General features: G+C 38.4%; 1 protein-coding gene across 8 annotated transcripts in view; it reads right to left on the reverse strand.

Annotated features, from left to right (window-relative positions):
* The window catches only part of LOC131064998 (uncharacterized), a 161,070-nt gene that overhangs the window by 24,773 nt on the left and 119,270 nt on the right, over window positions 1–17,027 (reverse strand). For 5 of the 8 annotated variants that reach the window (XM_057999367.2, XM_057999368.2, XM_057999361.2 and 2 more), the window contains 4 exons: window positions 4,073–4,176; window positions 3,842–3,920; window positions 3,649–3,718; window positions 3,456–3,509 (listed from right to left, as the gene is read on the reverse strand). In XM_057999367.2, the coding sequence (XP_057855350.2) occupies window positions 3,456–3,509; window positions 3,649–3,718; window positions 3,842–3,920; window positions 4,073–4,176 (307 nt within the window). The remainder of the gene's footprint in view (window positions 1–3,455; window positions 3,510–3,648; window positions 3,719–3,841; window positions 3,921–4,072; window positions 4,177–17,027) is intronic. The other 3 variants (XM_057999363.2, XM_057999365.2, XM_057999364.2) reach the window with 3 other exon arrangements.

A 17,027-nucleotide genomic window follows, 5' to 3' on the forward strand; every position in this document is an offset into this window, starting at 1 on the left:
TCACTATCTGATGCATCAAGGGTACAATGATGCCTCAAGATATCATAAAGATGCTAGCCTCACCTTTTATTGTAGTTGAGGAAGGAGGATAAGTTTTTGAGCCCAACTGTCAGCACCAATTGGACCAAGCTTGCAACATTTGATTGGTATGGTAAAGAGTAAAATTTGGGGGAAATGGTGTAGAGCTCTTTTCTCTCATGTCCAAGATAATTGTTGTTCTTATATGATGATTTAGCATCCTAGTCCGTTGGAGGAATCTACCTGCAGAGGATGTACTTGAAAAAGACTAGAGACACTAGGACATCCAGCACTAGTTTGCTTGTGGGAAAGCAATCTGGGATTTGGAAGGGCATATTTGCAATGTCCCCTTTTAATCCACAGCATTGTCTGAGTATTCTAGAGTGTTCTGCAAACAGTTAAGTAGGAAGTGAATGTTCTGTCAGCAGCTGTATAGCAATTGGTCTGTCAACATAGGAGCAGCACAATTGACTGGACTAAAATAGACTGACATTAAGATGGATGTATGGCCAATTGACTGTTTGGGAGTGCATTAATTTGATGGATTGAATTGTCTAGTTAACTACCCACTTTGAGGAGTTAGATTCATCAGTTAACTTACCCAGTTATTGCCAACATATAGACTGACATTAAGATGGATGTATGGCCAATTGACTGTTTGGGAGTGCATTAATTTGATGGATTGAATTGTCTAGTTAACTGCCCACTTTGAGGAGTTAGATTCATCAGTTAACTTGCCCAGTTATTGCCAACATTTGAGGGATGTCATGCCTTTGATTGAGGCATGCTGGAGGAGAGGAATACCAGTAGTGCCTAGTTCTACATGTAAGCATGTTTAGTAAGTTATATTAGTTTGAACAAATATCTATATGCTTATGTACTGTTTTGAAGAAATATAAAAATAAAAAAGGTATTATTTGCTATAATATTTTTAGTGACCCATAGAAACGAGACTCGAACTCAGCGCAGACTTGGCAAGGCTGACCCGACTCGGGACTCGGGAAAAAATCGACATGACTCGGCAAAAAAACCAATTTCTAGTGATTTTTGCCTAGAGCGAGTCCTGGAGAGTCACAAGTCCCTGAGACTCAGCTAGGATCACTCGGCGAGTCCTGGCGAGTCCTAGAACAAATCTTTTAGGTTTATTATTTTGTATTTTTTTTAATTTGAATCTTTACATTAAATGATTAATGTCTAACAACTTGAAATCATCAAAACATTCTTTCTTTTTTGGGTGGCAAATTGTCACTCAATCCAGCCCTTTACTTCAATGATGGCCCTTTCAACTCATATGCTCAATATATTCATTTTTCATTGCCATTCTTCTTGTTTTGAAACACATGGCAATTCACTTGCATGCACATCACGTTTTCTTTCTCTTCGGGTCTGTTGTTCACTATATAACTCGGTTTTTAGGGTGTTGTTTTTCATTCAATTATTTGGTTTGTTATTTTGTGTTTTTTAGTTCGGGGCTTTACATCAAATGATTAATGTCCAACAACCTGAAATCATGAAACGTTCATTCTTTTTTGGGTGGCAAGGTGGCAAATTATCACTCAATCCACCCCTTTACTTCAATGATGGCCCTTTCATCTCATATGCTCAATCTCTCCATTTTTCATTGTCATTCTTCTTATTTTAGAGTACATGGCAAGACATTTACATACCCATCGAATTTTTTTTATCTTCAGGTCTGTTGTTTACTATAAAACTTGGTTTTTCAGGGTGCTGCTTTTCATTCAATTCCTTGGTGGATAATGAGATTCTTTTTTTGGACAATACTCTCTTCTGGGGATTTTGATTGCTGTGATTTTCTCCTCCTGATTCCTCCTGTGTGCTCACTGAAATTCAAGTTCACTCCAATCGTCACACGTTTCATTCTCTTGTCCCAGTTTTTCTGCAGCTGGTTCAGTTCTTTCCTTCTCATCATGCCTTTCTATCTAGTTCTCTCTGAGCACTATCATGGCTGGCAAGAATGTGAATTGCCTTCCTAACTCCTCTAAACTAAATGTGCCTAAATGCCCTAAGAAAACTACCAAGTGTACAGTATCTAAGACTTTGAAAAATCCTAGCGAGGCTCATTGTAATGCCTCCCATCAGCTCCCTCATTGGTTTGCAAACTGGAATGAAGCTTCCTCTGTAAATGGCAGCAAGGTCCTCAAAAATGTTGAATCCCTTGACTTTGCCAAGATCCATTAAGCTGTTTGCTCTCAACAGCCCTTTGGTTCTTTTCTTACCCCTAACAACCTGCATGACATCAAAGCAAAACATTCCATTTACACTTCATATTAATGGGTGTTGCCACTAGTCAATTTGACCAGACATGGATTAGTGATTCCCAAAGATCCAATTGATTCAATGTCAAATAATCAATCTGGGACGAAATTAAAGCAGTTGCTCAGGTCATAGCCATCATTAGGGATCATCTCATGTCAACCATGTCCAACAAAAATTCTTGTTGCTATAAACACCTCTGATGCTACTCCTAGTTAGTTCTCCAATGCCATGCCTTCCTTCTCAGGAACTTCAAGGTCTTAGAGATGAGAAGGACAATTTGAAAACCATCATCATGCAGCTGCAAGGTAAAACAAACAGCTTTGGTCATACAAACTCCAAATCCCTCTCCAAGGCTCCTATTCCTCTCAGAGAGGTTCTGAATTTTGAGGATTTCAAGATTGATATTGTTAACTCTGTGAATCAGATTTTCAGGGCTTTGTGTGACATAAGCAACCCCCAGTCACATGTATAAGAAATGCTCCATAATCTGTACCTGCATCTAATCACTAATCCATTCATGGAGACTTTGGTGCAGAAGTAGGATCCCTAGTTGGTGGCAGAAGAAGGAACTAAGTCATTGTGCAATATTCCAAATCAAGATGGCAATCCAGGATTCACTGCTGGCCTTTCTGATTTGAATTATTCCTAAGATCTCCTACTTTTCTGCTTTTTGGTTATGTTAGTTTCTGTTGGGAAAGACTATACCTTTATGACCTCTAGAATTTCCTAGTCAAAACTTGGTTTTTCAAACCTTACTGTTGGTTACTATTTAGCTGCAACCCTTGTAATTTAGATCTTCTAATAAGGATGATTTCATGTTTTGTGGATTAGACGGTCTAGCTCAGCGAAGTAGATTACAACTACAGGCTACTTGGTGTACCCAAGGAATCCGTTGGCTATTTTCTAAGCACAATTAGAAGCTTGATAGAAAATGAAGAACTTGTGACAGCTGTAAATTTTCCTTTTTATATTCTCTGATATAAAATCTGATTCTTTTTAAGTTTCTCAAAAAATAAAAATTCTACTCAATTCTGTACACCTTCATGAACCTCTTTTGGATAAAATCCTCCCATTGTCTTAAACAATAGATATCTTAGGACACAAAATGTTTAAAAAAATTTAGGAGTCTCCTGACTCATTAGCATAACTAAATAACATACCTCATGTTTTAGATCATCATGTTTTTTAATGGCTTTCTCCAGTTCTTCTTTAACCTAAATCAAAACAAAAGGATAAACAACACACTACACTTGAGAAAAGTATGCAAATGAATTTTTACATCACAGAACAAAAAACATTTAAACAGCTACAAAATTTTAAATTAGAATCCAAATGCTGACTTGTAGGAATCACCTTCTCCGATTCCTTTTCTTTCCATGTACTCACCCTTTGCCTGTTGGAATTTTCAGCAGCCCGCATACTGCTGAAAAGAGATAAAATATTATCCAGTAAGTTCACTTGCTAATAATTGATTTAATAGCAAACATACTATTCAATTAAAATCCAGAATAATTGACTGAATTTAGAAAACAATTGTAAAGCAAACCGTTCAGCTCTCTTAGGCGAAGGAGACAGAGACACATCCTGCTTTTTGTCTGAAGTACTTCCACCAGAGAGACTTCTTCCTATAAAATCAGCAATGAAATTCAGGAAAACAAGAGATACTTTCGGATAAAAGCTAACTTGATTTTAATATGGACTCCATAACAACTAGTTTCAAATAAAAATTACATTATTTTTCTATTGGAACTCCATGGCAACAGATAAAATTTTGCACCTCTCGGTGAACTATCCCTCTCATGTAGAATGCGTTTCCTTGTGGAGTTAATATTTGTAGGAGATAATTTTCGTTTAATTGGTGAAGATATGTACCGAGAAGCTCTGCACACAATAAAGTAACCACAGGAACTTAAACTCAGATGTTATCTAAAAGAGCATTCCAACCGGAATAGCCTGCTACACCAGCTGCAAGTATTACCAAAGAAAAACCAGTAGCTTTCATGCAACTTGGCTTCTCAAACTTAGAACAAAAAAATCAGATTCTATCTGGTATTCCAAATTTGTAATGCCACACAAGGCATTCATGATTTTGAATACAAAACTGGCTTAGTACAGTACATCTTGATTGCAAAACAAAACAACAAACATAGACAGAATTGCATAAACTGGAATGTCTAACAATAAAAATCAAAAAAATAATAAATATACTGCCACGACCAAGTTTGATTATATTCCACAGAAAACTGTCAATTGGGAAAGGAAGCTGAGATTTCTGTTAGTTCTGGAATTAAGCCATTAGCTCTGAATGGAGTTCTTACTGTACCTCCTGTGTGATATTGACTTGATGCCATTGGATGAGGTGCATAATCTGTGGATACTTCCAAAGATACACTTGTTGTATGAGGACCTAATTGTCTGTACAAGAAAATTAAAATCCAAACCTTTGCTACTCCAAATGATTCCAAGTTGAAACCATGCAATCGTCCTGGGAATTGCGCATGTTGATATTGAAGAAATTTCTTAAACAAATTGTTTACAGGTTAGGCATTGTATCTGCATATGATCTCGTGGTGACAGATACGAGAAATATATCTTTACAGCCTGGTCCTAGGCTTCTCATTGATGTAATGATCCTTAGCTTAAAAAGTTATATAAAATACATAGATCTAGAATATCCATAACAAATACTAATATACAAGGCTTTACATCTATATAATCCACAACAAATAAAATTAATTGCACACATTAAACTGGAAGTTCATCAATATACTGAAGCAGATTTGTTTTAATTGCATATGTAGCAGAATGCTGGAATATAACAGAAAATCTTCAACCCAAATGCAATTTTTTGAATGAAATCACCTCAAAAGACTAAAATGATTTTGTCCTCTGATCTTCAAATCCAAGGGTTTTCATCCTCCGATCCAACATGTGAACACAAGTGCTCAACTCTGCAAATTAGAGTTTGTTGATATGATGACCAAAACATGATGACTCATGAAATTGTCTGTAATATATAGAAGTTGAAGGCCTTGCAATGGGACCACACATGTTCAAAGGCATTTGAAATTTTCCTGCCACTTTATCACATTCAAATTGAGGCCTATTAATGGTGTCCCTTGTAATGTACCTACCAAGGAAAAACCACAAACTTGGAATTGTCTACAATTTTTGCACATGGGCATTTCATCAAGTATTTAGTGGACATTAGAATTTACAATTTTACTGATTATGAACAGCTGTAACTCCAATTAATCTCATAGAAATTATGACAAACAGTTGCCATGCATCCATTTCACACTTGAATGACCACTCAGATTTCAAAAATAACATGGAAAGGTTGATCTCAGTAATTTCTGTATAATTTTACACATAGTTCCCATAATTGATACAAATCATCAATTAATATATAAAAGAGCGGATTATTGTTCTGACCTAGAATGCTTCAAACTGCCACTAACAAGATTGTTAAATTGAAGATGACTGAGCTGAAGTCTGATTTAAATTTAAACATTCAAATCGCCTTATTGGCTTACAGGCATGTTAGCAAACAGTTGGTAGGAAACGGAACATTGTGTGGGATTGCACAATCACTGTATTTTATGACTGATGCAGTCTTGAATATTTGATAAAGATGTTCAAAATGGAAGCACTGATGTAGTTCAGAATTTGCATACAAGATAATATTTGATAAATGTAATTTACAACAGCATCCAAACAAGAATTGTGAACTGAAATTGCTCTAAAGCTATGTTGCAGGGTTCGGCCCCCTAGACCCCTGGTACTGGTCCGGTCAGGTCCTGGTTCGAGGTCCTCGTTCGGGCTCCTGGTCCGGTCCGCCTGGCGTCTGGACAGGGTCCGTGATTCACAGACCTGGTTCGGACCAGGTCGAACCCAAGGGATGGCCCAAAAATGGTATTTTTTTCTTTTGAAATCCACCACATAAAAAATTAAAATATAACCCTAAAGTGAGTTTTAAAACATTAACTTGGCTCATTTCACACAAGCAACATGACTACAAGCAAGGGGGAAGTTGAAACGATGATACTTGAATATTAATAAACTAACAATTGTTGAAACAATAATAACAATAAACTAAACTAATAATTGTTGAAAGTTGAAACAATGATACTTGAATATTATGTCATTTTGATATTAAACTTGATATATATGATGCTATTATGGTATGATCATGATGCTATGATTACAAGTTTATGTTGGTTTTGTTGTTTATATGATGCTATGTGACATGCTAATCTTAATTCATGCTAATAGGCTGCATATATATATGTGTGTGTGTGTGTGTGTGTGTGTACTAACAAACCCAAACGAACCCAAACCCCTTTTCAAAATTTTGCCGTATGGGCAACTTAGCTCTAAAGCTGGGAACAAGTTAACAGCAACTTCAATGTTCAGCTATTAATCTGGAGTCTAAACAACACAAATACTGACCATGTGCACATGTCACAAAGTATTCACAACAAATACTAACTGCTGTTATATTATTCTGATGCTAAAAATAATAAAAAATTGTTGCTACAGATCTGTCTTTTCAGTTTCAGGAAACAGCTGCAAGAATCTTCCTGGAACCTTAGCTCCATCTGCCCACATTCATTAACTGTTTTTGTAGATGATTGTGCCTCATAGTAAGGTTAAAAGACATGAAACCAGTCATCAAAATACAGCCGGAACTGCTGTGTGCACAGTCAAACCCTTACTCTGCCTTGGAATATCCAAATCGCTCTCCTCCAATAGTTGCATCTCCTTCCTCTATGAAGCGGCCAGAAGATGTTTATTGCTACAGCTGGAAAATAGGGAATTCATACCCCTTTAAAACCCTTGGCACTCCCTACAAAATGTTCACGATTGCTTCTCAATATGATGCACCCAGCTTGCACAAGGATATCTACCAAGCTCCAATCATAAACAAATTATTTGTTCTTACAAATCACATTAAATTTTACCTTTTGGCACTTTGCCAATCTGGTAAGATATTGCTTTATTCCCACCAATCTTCAAACTTATCCTTTTAGCACAACCAGCAACCCTCAATGAATCACCCCATATTGGCTAGGGGAGATCTTTCACTCCCAAAGCCAATCTTCAGCTTATGGTTTTCGTCCTAGAAATTATGTTGAACAAGCCTACTCAACCTCCACAACTGGTAAAGTTTAACATTAACTTTAAAGTTTAAATACACAAATGCAAATGTCTTTGTGTCAAAGAGTAAGAAACTCACACTACATATTTCATATTAGATTATCATTACATATTGAAATTCAAAAAATCTTGATAATTTGATGCTGATATGCAAACAAAAAATAAAAATCAGAAATCTATCGTCTACTCTTCTATGTTTTGATCATCCATATCAAGGTCCTCAGCTATGACGTTCTCTGGATACTCATCACTCTCAAACTCAAGTTCCTAGGATGGTTGTAGAACTGAGGGTAATTCATAAAGGCCATCTAGCTCAATTGCTTCATCGACCATGGCTGCAATTTCTCCATCGGGTGCAATTTGGTCCCATTTTGCTTAAGGACCCTCCATGTACTTAGGATCTACATGAGAGAGAAGACGAAGTGAGCTATGAATGTACACTAGGTTCTCTACTTTCTGTGACCATAATCAGTTCCTCTTTAGTGAATGAATAAAACCATAAGTACTCCAATTTCTCTCACAAGATGAAGAGCTAGATACTTGTGAGAGCACTCTTATTGCAAATGATTGCAATTTAAGAGTTTCACCTCCATGGTTCCACCACCACTTTATAGTGTCCTTCTATGCTCGCATATCATATAAAGCTTCCTTTAAAGAAAAATGACCATGCTCACATGAAAATTTATCCCATTGACTCCTCATAATTCAAACGTACTCACCTCGACCATAAATTTTTTTAATTGCAGCCAAAAATCTGTTCATTGCCTCTCTATCCTCATATGGAGCCTGCTCTCTTGTATATCATACCATTTAGGATTTAAGGCATAGGTAGCACAATGAAGCAATGTGTTAAGTTTGTTCCATCTTCCATGAAACTTTTCTTCTATCAAAAGACATAAAGAAAGATTTTTTCCATTTGTTATTTTCTTGACTCTTTCACACGTGGTATCTATTTCTTCATAAACTTCTCCCAACATGGCTTGTCAAAATTTACAAATTTAATCACCTCATATATGGGCCTAATAAAGTCCACAACAAATTTAAGATCAGCCCAAAAATGGTCATCAAGAACCATACCTCTCACCTCAACTGCAATATTTGATGTACATTGTCTCCAAGTTGCCCATGCATCAGTAAACTATTGTGAAACACAAAACTCCTTTGACTTCACAAAGACGGTCAAGAAGAATAAAATAAGATGCAAACCATGTATCAGCAGGTTTCAAAAGTTCCACCTTGGCAAATTTTCAATAAATGGCTTGTGTGTGGTGATGGTTACATATGAACATCTATATTTTCTACTCTTTTCTATGAGATCTCAAATCCACTGGAACTTGCCAATATCTTTGAGAGCATTATTCAACGAATGCACTGAACATGGTGTCTGAAATATATGCTTGTACTTTTTTTGCACCTACATACTGTTAGGGGTAAATAACTTATGTTAGTAGGAATGATAGTTATAATTGTGTTTATGTTGTGTTTATGGTTATGTTGCGTCGCCGAGAGGTTCTCGTCGGGTAGTTGGGAGTTGGTGACGGTTGGCAACTTGGCCAACCGTCGGGTCTATATATTGTTTGGATGGAACCTCAGCAGGGGAGATTATGTATGGATATATTCGGGATCAATCAATAATCATTATTACTTATGATGTGACATATGAATGTACTGGTACATGAATAATTGGTATGTGCGGGGAACCCTACGTTATCTATGAGTTTTACCAACCTTACATTAAGGGCTAAACATTTTGGTGTCGTTGCCTGAATGAACCTAAAGATAACCATGGTGGCAGGCAGAAGGAATTGATGGGTTGGCCATTCAACCAGCAATTAATTGTTGTGGACAGCGACACGCACGAAGAGAGTACCACGGAAGAGGCACGAGAGGATCAGTTGACGGTAGACTTGGTAGAGTTGTGGGACGTGTCAGTCACGCAGTACGTGCAGAGGGAGGCTCAGGAGAGAGCCGTCTCTGAAGGCACAATATGTGGTGAACTCACCGTCAGCACTCCCGTCTTTGACCTGCTCGGAGGTATTCCAAGGTTACTCGCCAGAAATCTGATTGCACTTCAAGATTGAAGGGAGTAAACTGCACGACAACTCCGTCGGCAACAAGTACTCCGAAGGTACGAGGAGCGGAGCCATAAGGAGGAAGGGGAGAGGGAGGCTAATCGACGTCGTACCTCTGGCACTTGATGCCCCTAAGGCCAAACAAGGACAAACGTATCACTGCCACTGAAGGAGTAGACGAGGGAACTGTACGGAGATCTCTCCGCATAAAAGAACAGGCCGAACGGAGACGATATCTAAGGGAGGTTGCGGACTCGAGGAGCCCGAAGAAACACAGTAGGAGTCGGAGTGTGAGTCGGAATCGTAGTCGAGAGAGACAAAGGCCGTGTACGTGGAAGGAGTTGCCCGAGGTCGCCAGGAACCTGCCACTTCCAGACGTAGCGGAGGAAGATCTCGCCGACCAGGCCCCACACTCGACGTCAAGTGAAGAGGACTCCGGAGCCGAGTCGCAGAGCAACCTATCAGAATATTCTGAACAAGGAGAAGAGGCGGTATGGGACCTGCACGAAGAGATCGCCACGATTTTTGAAGCAACATTATCTGGCATCAGGAATTTGTCCTTGTCAGAGGGCATCAAAATAGGAGGTTCAGATTCAGAAACCCCGAGAAGGAGGGACTATAGGAACGAGGGTGACCAATGCCCTGCGGACAGGGGTCCAACCAGACCAAGAGTGTACAGTACCTCCCGGACACATAATACCTTTCCAACATATAGTCACTTCCAAGCGCTACATAAAACCCTCTAGGCAAGAACAATGGCACACACCCCGGAGAAACAAAAGCTTCCAAAATTCATGGGCGACGGGTTGGAGGACCCTGTACGGCATTGTAAGACATGCATGACCATTTGGGAGGCAAATGGCCAGGACGACCAGGATTACTGGTTGAAGGCATTTCCAGCCACCCTGTGGGGAATAGCGATTGATTGGTAGACAAACCTGGATGCTCAGTATAAAACATCCTGGAACAGTCTAAAGAAGGCTTTCCAAGAGGAATTCAAACTCCTACGGGATGACAATGAAATCGTGGTGGAGATTTACAACACCAAGCAAGGAAAAAGTGAAAGTGTACGGGCATATAACAAAAAGCTGAGGGAACTACTCAACAAAATGGAGAACCAGTCGGCTGATGGCCTCAAGAAGCGGTGGTTTGTCGAAGGATTGGTACCGTCTCTCAGACGGAAGATGAAAGTGGTCCCTCTGCCCTCGTATGACGAAGCATACAACCGCGCGATGGATATTGAAAGTGAAACTAAGAGTTGAATTTTAACACTTTCAGATTAATGTAAACTCAGAAAATCAGAATTTAATTACTAACTAAATTGATTAAATGAATAGTTTATAGTTTTCCAGATTTAAGCATAACCAAGAAAAGAAAAAATACGAACAAGACACGATTACCCTGGGAAAACCTCCTAGGAGGAAAAACCCAGCCAGAAAACATCCTCAGATCTGATTATGGATTATATTCATATGAAAATTACAACACTTATCTCAAGTACTTGAAAGTGATTGCACTTAGGGCTGATGATGTATTTCACAAGACTGAACTTTCACAAGCAACAAGTTGTCAAATCTGCTCCCTTTAATACTTCCAATAGCAGTCAGATCCAAACCCTAGGTCTGAATTATATTGCATATGCAACCTGCACTTTGCTGGTCTGCAGCCTTTAGCACTTCAGTTCACTCTCCTTATGCATGAATTTCGCACTTTAATGGCAGATATAACTCCCTGGTATAGCAGACATATTTCGCTGTAATATCTCTCCTTTAATTCTCATAAGGCAGATATGAGTATTTCGCATGAACATGAATGAGTGAATGGTGATGAAGTTTATGTTTATTTATATGTGGCGCAATACTCCTAAACATGTCGGCTTGCCTTATAAATTAAAGACCTTTTAATTTATTTAATCCGAAATGTATTGGGATAGGGTTGGCCCTATCATGTTGGCGTGTTGGCTTGAATGTATCGTGGAGTCTTTATTTGATGTCGTGAGGTATACGGCCCAGCCCTACACGTTGGGGAAGGGGCTGGCCCCCTTGGGCGGATTCCAATGTTGCCCAAGGCAATTGGAATCCGCCATCCCTAATTACAATCAACACTCCCTCTTAATTAGGGAAAAAGATAATCTTACAACCAGGTTACAAGATTAGGGCCCAACCCTAAGTAATACATACAATGTTCAAATTTAGCTGTCAATTTCAAATATCCCTAAGAGAGGATCACAACAAGTATCCCATAGTATCCATCTTGTACTGCCTGTGGAGGGTGACTTCGAACTTTAACATGCACATCATGGAGTCTTTCTATGCCATCGATCACGCATATCCATCATTCATTGTCTTTACCTCAATCTTCTCCCAAAGAAGAATGTAACATCATAATCTTCCATCTTGCACCCAAGCATAGAGTGGAGATACATAATCATTGCTCTCCATAAGCATAAAATGAAAACATAGTCCTCCATCTTGCACACAAGCATAGAATGGAATCTAATAAACATAATCCTCCATCTTGCACACAAGAAAGAAATGGAATAGACATAATCAGAATATTGTAGTCTTTCATCTTACACACAAGCATAGAATGGAACTACATAACATAGTCTTCCAGCTCGCACACAAGCATAGACTAGATCGACCTTACATTGCCCGCAGACGGTGAAGAGAATCTTTTCTACCATCTTACATTGCCCGCAGAGGATGGTAACAATTACTCTTCTCCCTGAGAAGATTACACTACCACCTTACATTGCCCGCAGAGGGTGGTTGATACAACACAATGTATCACTGAGGTTAAGACTCGCGGAGAGAATCTTTTCTACCATCTTACATTGCCCGCAGAGGATGGTAACAATTACTCCTCCCTGAGAAGATTACACTACCACCTTACATTGCCCACAGAGGGTGGTTGATACAACACAATGTATCACTAAGGTTGAGACTCCCTCTCAACCAAGGCGGTGTTCTCCACAGCTCCAAGTCTATCTCAAGTTTCAAGAGACTTGGTGAGAACATCTGCAACATAGGATTGTCCTGCCATAAAACACTAAATTGTCAGGTATCTCTATACAACTCTGATAATAAATCAAAACAGCATAACAAGAATTTTGAGAAACCACACTGCTTCTCTTGATGCAACACTTGTAACAATGTATTTAGCTATGATAATACTCAATGCAACTGAGGACTTTCCCTGAAGGTCCAAGAGATCGCAGCGGGTGAATACTTGAACACTTCTTGACCAATCTGAACCTAAGCAGCTTCAGCCCATAATCAATTGTGTCTTGCAAATATCAAAATATGTTTGGCTGCAACAATATGCTTAGCTTTGATTAGCTGAAGCACTCACCAATCAACCTGCCTCTATTCAGATGAATCTGCAAAATCATAGTTGGCTACAGACATACTCAACTTCTTTAAGTTAGTTTCCATATAAGTTTACAATCCATAATTATAACATAACAATAGAAAACTTGACTTAAAATAATTTCATTAGATCCTTGCCACACTTCTAACCTATAAGTAATGCATTTTGAGTTTAGATCTTCCATTTCAATTCTGAGCTAATTCTTTCTTATTAAATCATGAGGCTATCTTTATCAGTCAGAGTTAGATCATCCACATAAGGAATCAGAATTAGCATTTCAAATACTTTAAGGAACAAGTTAGAATCTTTACAAAACCCTAGGCTTATCAAGTACTCAAGAGTTTTATTGAAGATCATAGGGCTCCCTCTTAATCTTCAACATCAGACTGATAGCCAAGCGACAAGTCAGTTCAAAAATTTAAAAAATGTTTGACCGAAAAATTCCATGCTAATACTTATAATGAAAAGGTAATCAACCAACATAAGTTAGAGTATACCAAACTCAAAAGGAGGCGTTCCCTCTTAACTTCTGCACAACCAATCTTTTATGTTAATCTCAAGGATCCTGTCTATCTATCTTTCAATCAATAAGGTGGACCCATAGCACAATTATTGAGATAAGATGAGGATAACTTCCATCAAAAGATTACACAACAAGATTGCCAATCAAATGTCATCAATTGGGAAATCTTTCAAAGAGGAACCACAATTAGAATCACAGATTTGTAAAAAATTGTTTCAGCCAATGAATAGTAACATTATGCAATGTTAGTAAGACGATATAAATTCAAATTCTTGGAACAGCTGACAGAGTAAGCACAATAAAGAATACTCAAACCTCACAAATCATCCAACTGTGCCCCATCAACCTCTTACAGGAGAAGTGATGAATCTACAATTATCAGAACTCAAGATTCCATTAAGGTCCATAGTTGATCATTATCTTTGGTATTACAAAACCAAACAAAAAAAGTTTGCACTAAAACATTAAGAGAAAAAGGGATCTTTAATACACTTCTAAAACAACAAGGGGCCACACATAACTTCTTCATAAAACATTTAGTAGATCTCATTCTTTATATCAATGGTCAGATTTGAAGGTTGAGAACAGCTCAAAGTTGTGTTCTAAAAAACATGATTACTAGAACAACTTATAACATTGGTGTAACAATAAACGAAGGTAGTAGTTCACTCAGAAAGAAGAGACCACAGACTGAATGCAGCCATAATATCCATTAGTTCGTCTATTTGCAGTTCAGCCCAAAGGAAAGTAATCAAAAGTGAATCAAAACAAATGAGCATTGATGAAATTGATCTAACAACAACATCATTCTGCAAAATGATAAAATACCCATTAGTTATACTCTTTGTTAACCACCAAACACAATTTATATTTGATCAAAACAAAACAGATCTCAAGGTCGTTTATGATAGTAGAAGAATCCCATACGTCAAAAAGGCACATGAAGAAGATCTATATTATACGAACTATAAGGCTAGCATTAACCCTTGCATACTACAAACAAGATTGCAGATCATCTTTCAACTAAACTTTTCTATCAAGAACACCTATTAGTAAAATTACCCATAGGCCAAAATATTAAGTCAAAGTGATCTCGATCTGTTCATTAAGAGTTCATCTCCATAATTAATAGAACATAAAATTCCTACACCTCAGTCGGTATACTTATATCAATGATGCCAAGGCAAACAATCATTAGCTCCTTATGACTGTACACATCTCCATAGTCGTTCATGTCAAGTAGAATTCAAGTCAACAAAAAATGTCATGAATGAAGATCATTTAAAAAAACTTAACTCAACCAAGCATAGCTACTCACTTAGAATAAGTATACATCACAAGAATACTTAGAACTTTTAGATCAAAAGTCAATAATAGAACCGGTCCATATTATTTAACATGATAACAATATCTAAATTACATATGCAGAGAACATAACAAGTATTTAGATCATAGTCATATAGATGACAACTGTGGATGATGAGTCCAAGACATTCCTGATTCCAATCAAAACATTAACGAAGGATCTATCTATAATACCTTGCAACACTCAAGCAGAAATTTAGAATACCTTCTAAGTTCTAAAAGAGTATCCAAATCAAAGATCATGATGATATCTAAATAATGTTCTATAGTAAATAAGTCTACCAACTAAGGCAATTAGAATCATAAAATCAATATGACCTAGAACTAGGTCAGCCAAACGATAATACTTCAATCTCTTGGATAAGCTGAGTATAATATACCTTGCAATCAAGAATGCAATGATTCAAAAAATACTTAGCTTGAATGACGCTGAAGAGTCAGATCTTCAAGCATACAGGACCAAGATGTGCTCAAGCTAAACCTTTGATCACAAACCTTTTCAATCTCTCCTCGATCTTGGAACCTGTCATCAATTTTACGACAGCAAGAAAGTGCAAGATCTAGGCTACAAGATGCTAGATCTGATTACGGTTAGTACAACTTGGCTTTGATACCATGTTGAATTTTAACACTTTCAGATTAATGTAAACTCAGAAAATCAGAATTTAATTACTGACTAAATTGATTAAATGAATAGTTTATAGTTTTCCAGATTTAGGCATAACCAAGAAAAGAACAAATAAGAACAAGACACGATTACCCTGGGAAAACCTCCTAGGAGGAAAAACCCAGCCAGAAAAGATCCTCAGATCTGATTATGGATTATATTCACATGAAGATTACAACACTTATCTCAAGTACTTGAAGGTGATTGCACTTAGGGCTGATGATGTATTTCACAAGACTGCACTTTCACAAGCAACAAGTTGTCAAATCTGCTCCCTTTAACACTTCCAACAGCAGTCAGATCCAAACCCTAGGTCTGAATTATATTGCATATGAAACCTGCACTTTGCTGGTCTACAGCCTTTAGCACTTCAATTCACTCTCCTTATGGATGAATTTCGCACTTTAATGGCAGATATAACTCCCTGGTATAGCAAACATATTTCGCTGTAATATATCTCATTTAATTCTCATAAGGCAGATATGAGTATTTCGCATGAACATGAATGAGTGAATGGTGATGAAGTTTATGTTTATTTATATGTGGCGCAATACTCCTAAACATGTCGGCTTGCCTTATAAATTAAAGACCTTTTAATTTATTTAATCCGAAATGTATTGGGATAGGGTTGGCCCTATCATGTTGGCGTGTTGGCTTGAATGTATCGTGGAGTCTTTATTTGATGCCGTGAGGTATAGGGCCCAACCCTACACGTTGGGGAAGGGGCTGGCCCCCTTGGGTGGATTCCAATGTTGCCCAAGGCAATTGGAATCCGCCATCCCTAATTACAATCAATAATCCCGAGGGAAGCGTCGAGTGAGCGATGGTGACAGTGATGGGGAGTCCAAAACCGTGCAAGCACTCCGAAGGGATATGATGAGGATGATGAAAGAACTAAAGGCTGACAAAGAAGGTGGCAGGGAAGGAAAGGAGCTATGGTGCACCGACTGCAAGACGGAAGGACACACTAAGGGGAGTTGTCCCCACAAAGCCTTCTGTGACATCTGCCAAGTAATGAGACATTCCATTAAGGAATGTCCGTACAACTTGAAAGCACGGAGCACACAAGTGCTCTATGCCCAACCCGACCAAGTCACACCGCCAGCGACACCTCCGAAGCCAGCAGCAAACTTTGACGCCTCTCCTAGAGGGTACAGGAACAATCAGCGGGGTAACAACAGGTCCAATAATAACACGCCAAGGAGTAGAATTCAATACGACGCGAAGGGACGACCCATGATTCAATGCAGAAAGTGCAATGAACGGGGTCACTTTGCGCGGGAATGTCAAAACGGGGGTGACGCAAGAAGTTTGCGTTGCAAATGGTGCAGTCCAGGGAATCATGAGGACATAGACTGTCCAAAGCAAAAAGGGGTGAATATGTTGTAGGTAGAAGGATCAAGGGAAGGTGTATTGGCAGTCACAAGATTGCAAAACAAGAAAGCCATGTATCCTGCCCCTCACACGAAGAAAGAAAGACTCCAGGAAGCCAGGGCGGATATCGAGCGGTCGATGTCAGAAGAGCGGAGGGCCTCGCACCCGGCTACCAGTACACCACTCTAGTCAGGACCGG

Source organism: Cryptomeria japonica, chromosome 6, assembly GCF_030272615.1.
Source record: "Cryptomeria japonica chromosome 6, Sugi_1.0, whole genome shotgun sequence".
NCBI classification, from domain to species: Eukaryota; Viridiplantae; Streptophyta; class Pinopsida; order Cupressales; family Cupressaceae; genus Cryptomeria; species Cryptomeria japonica.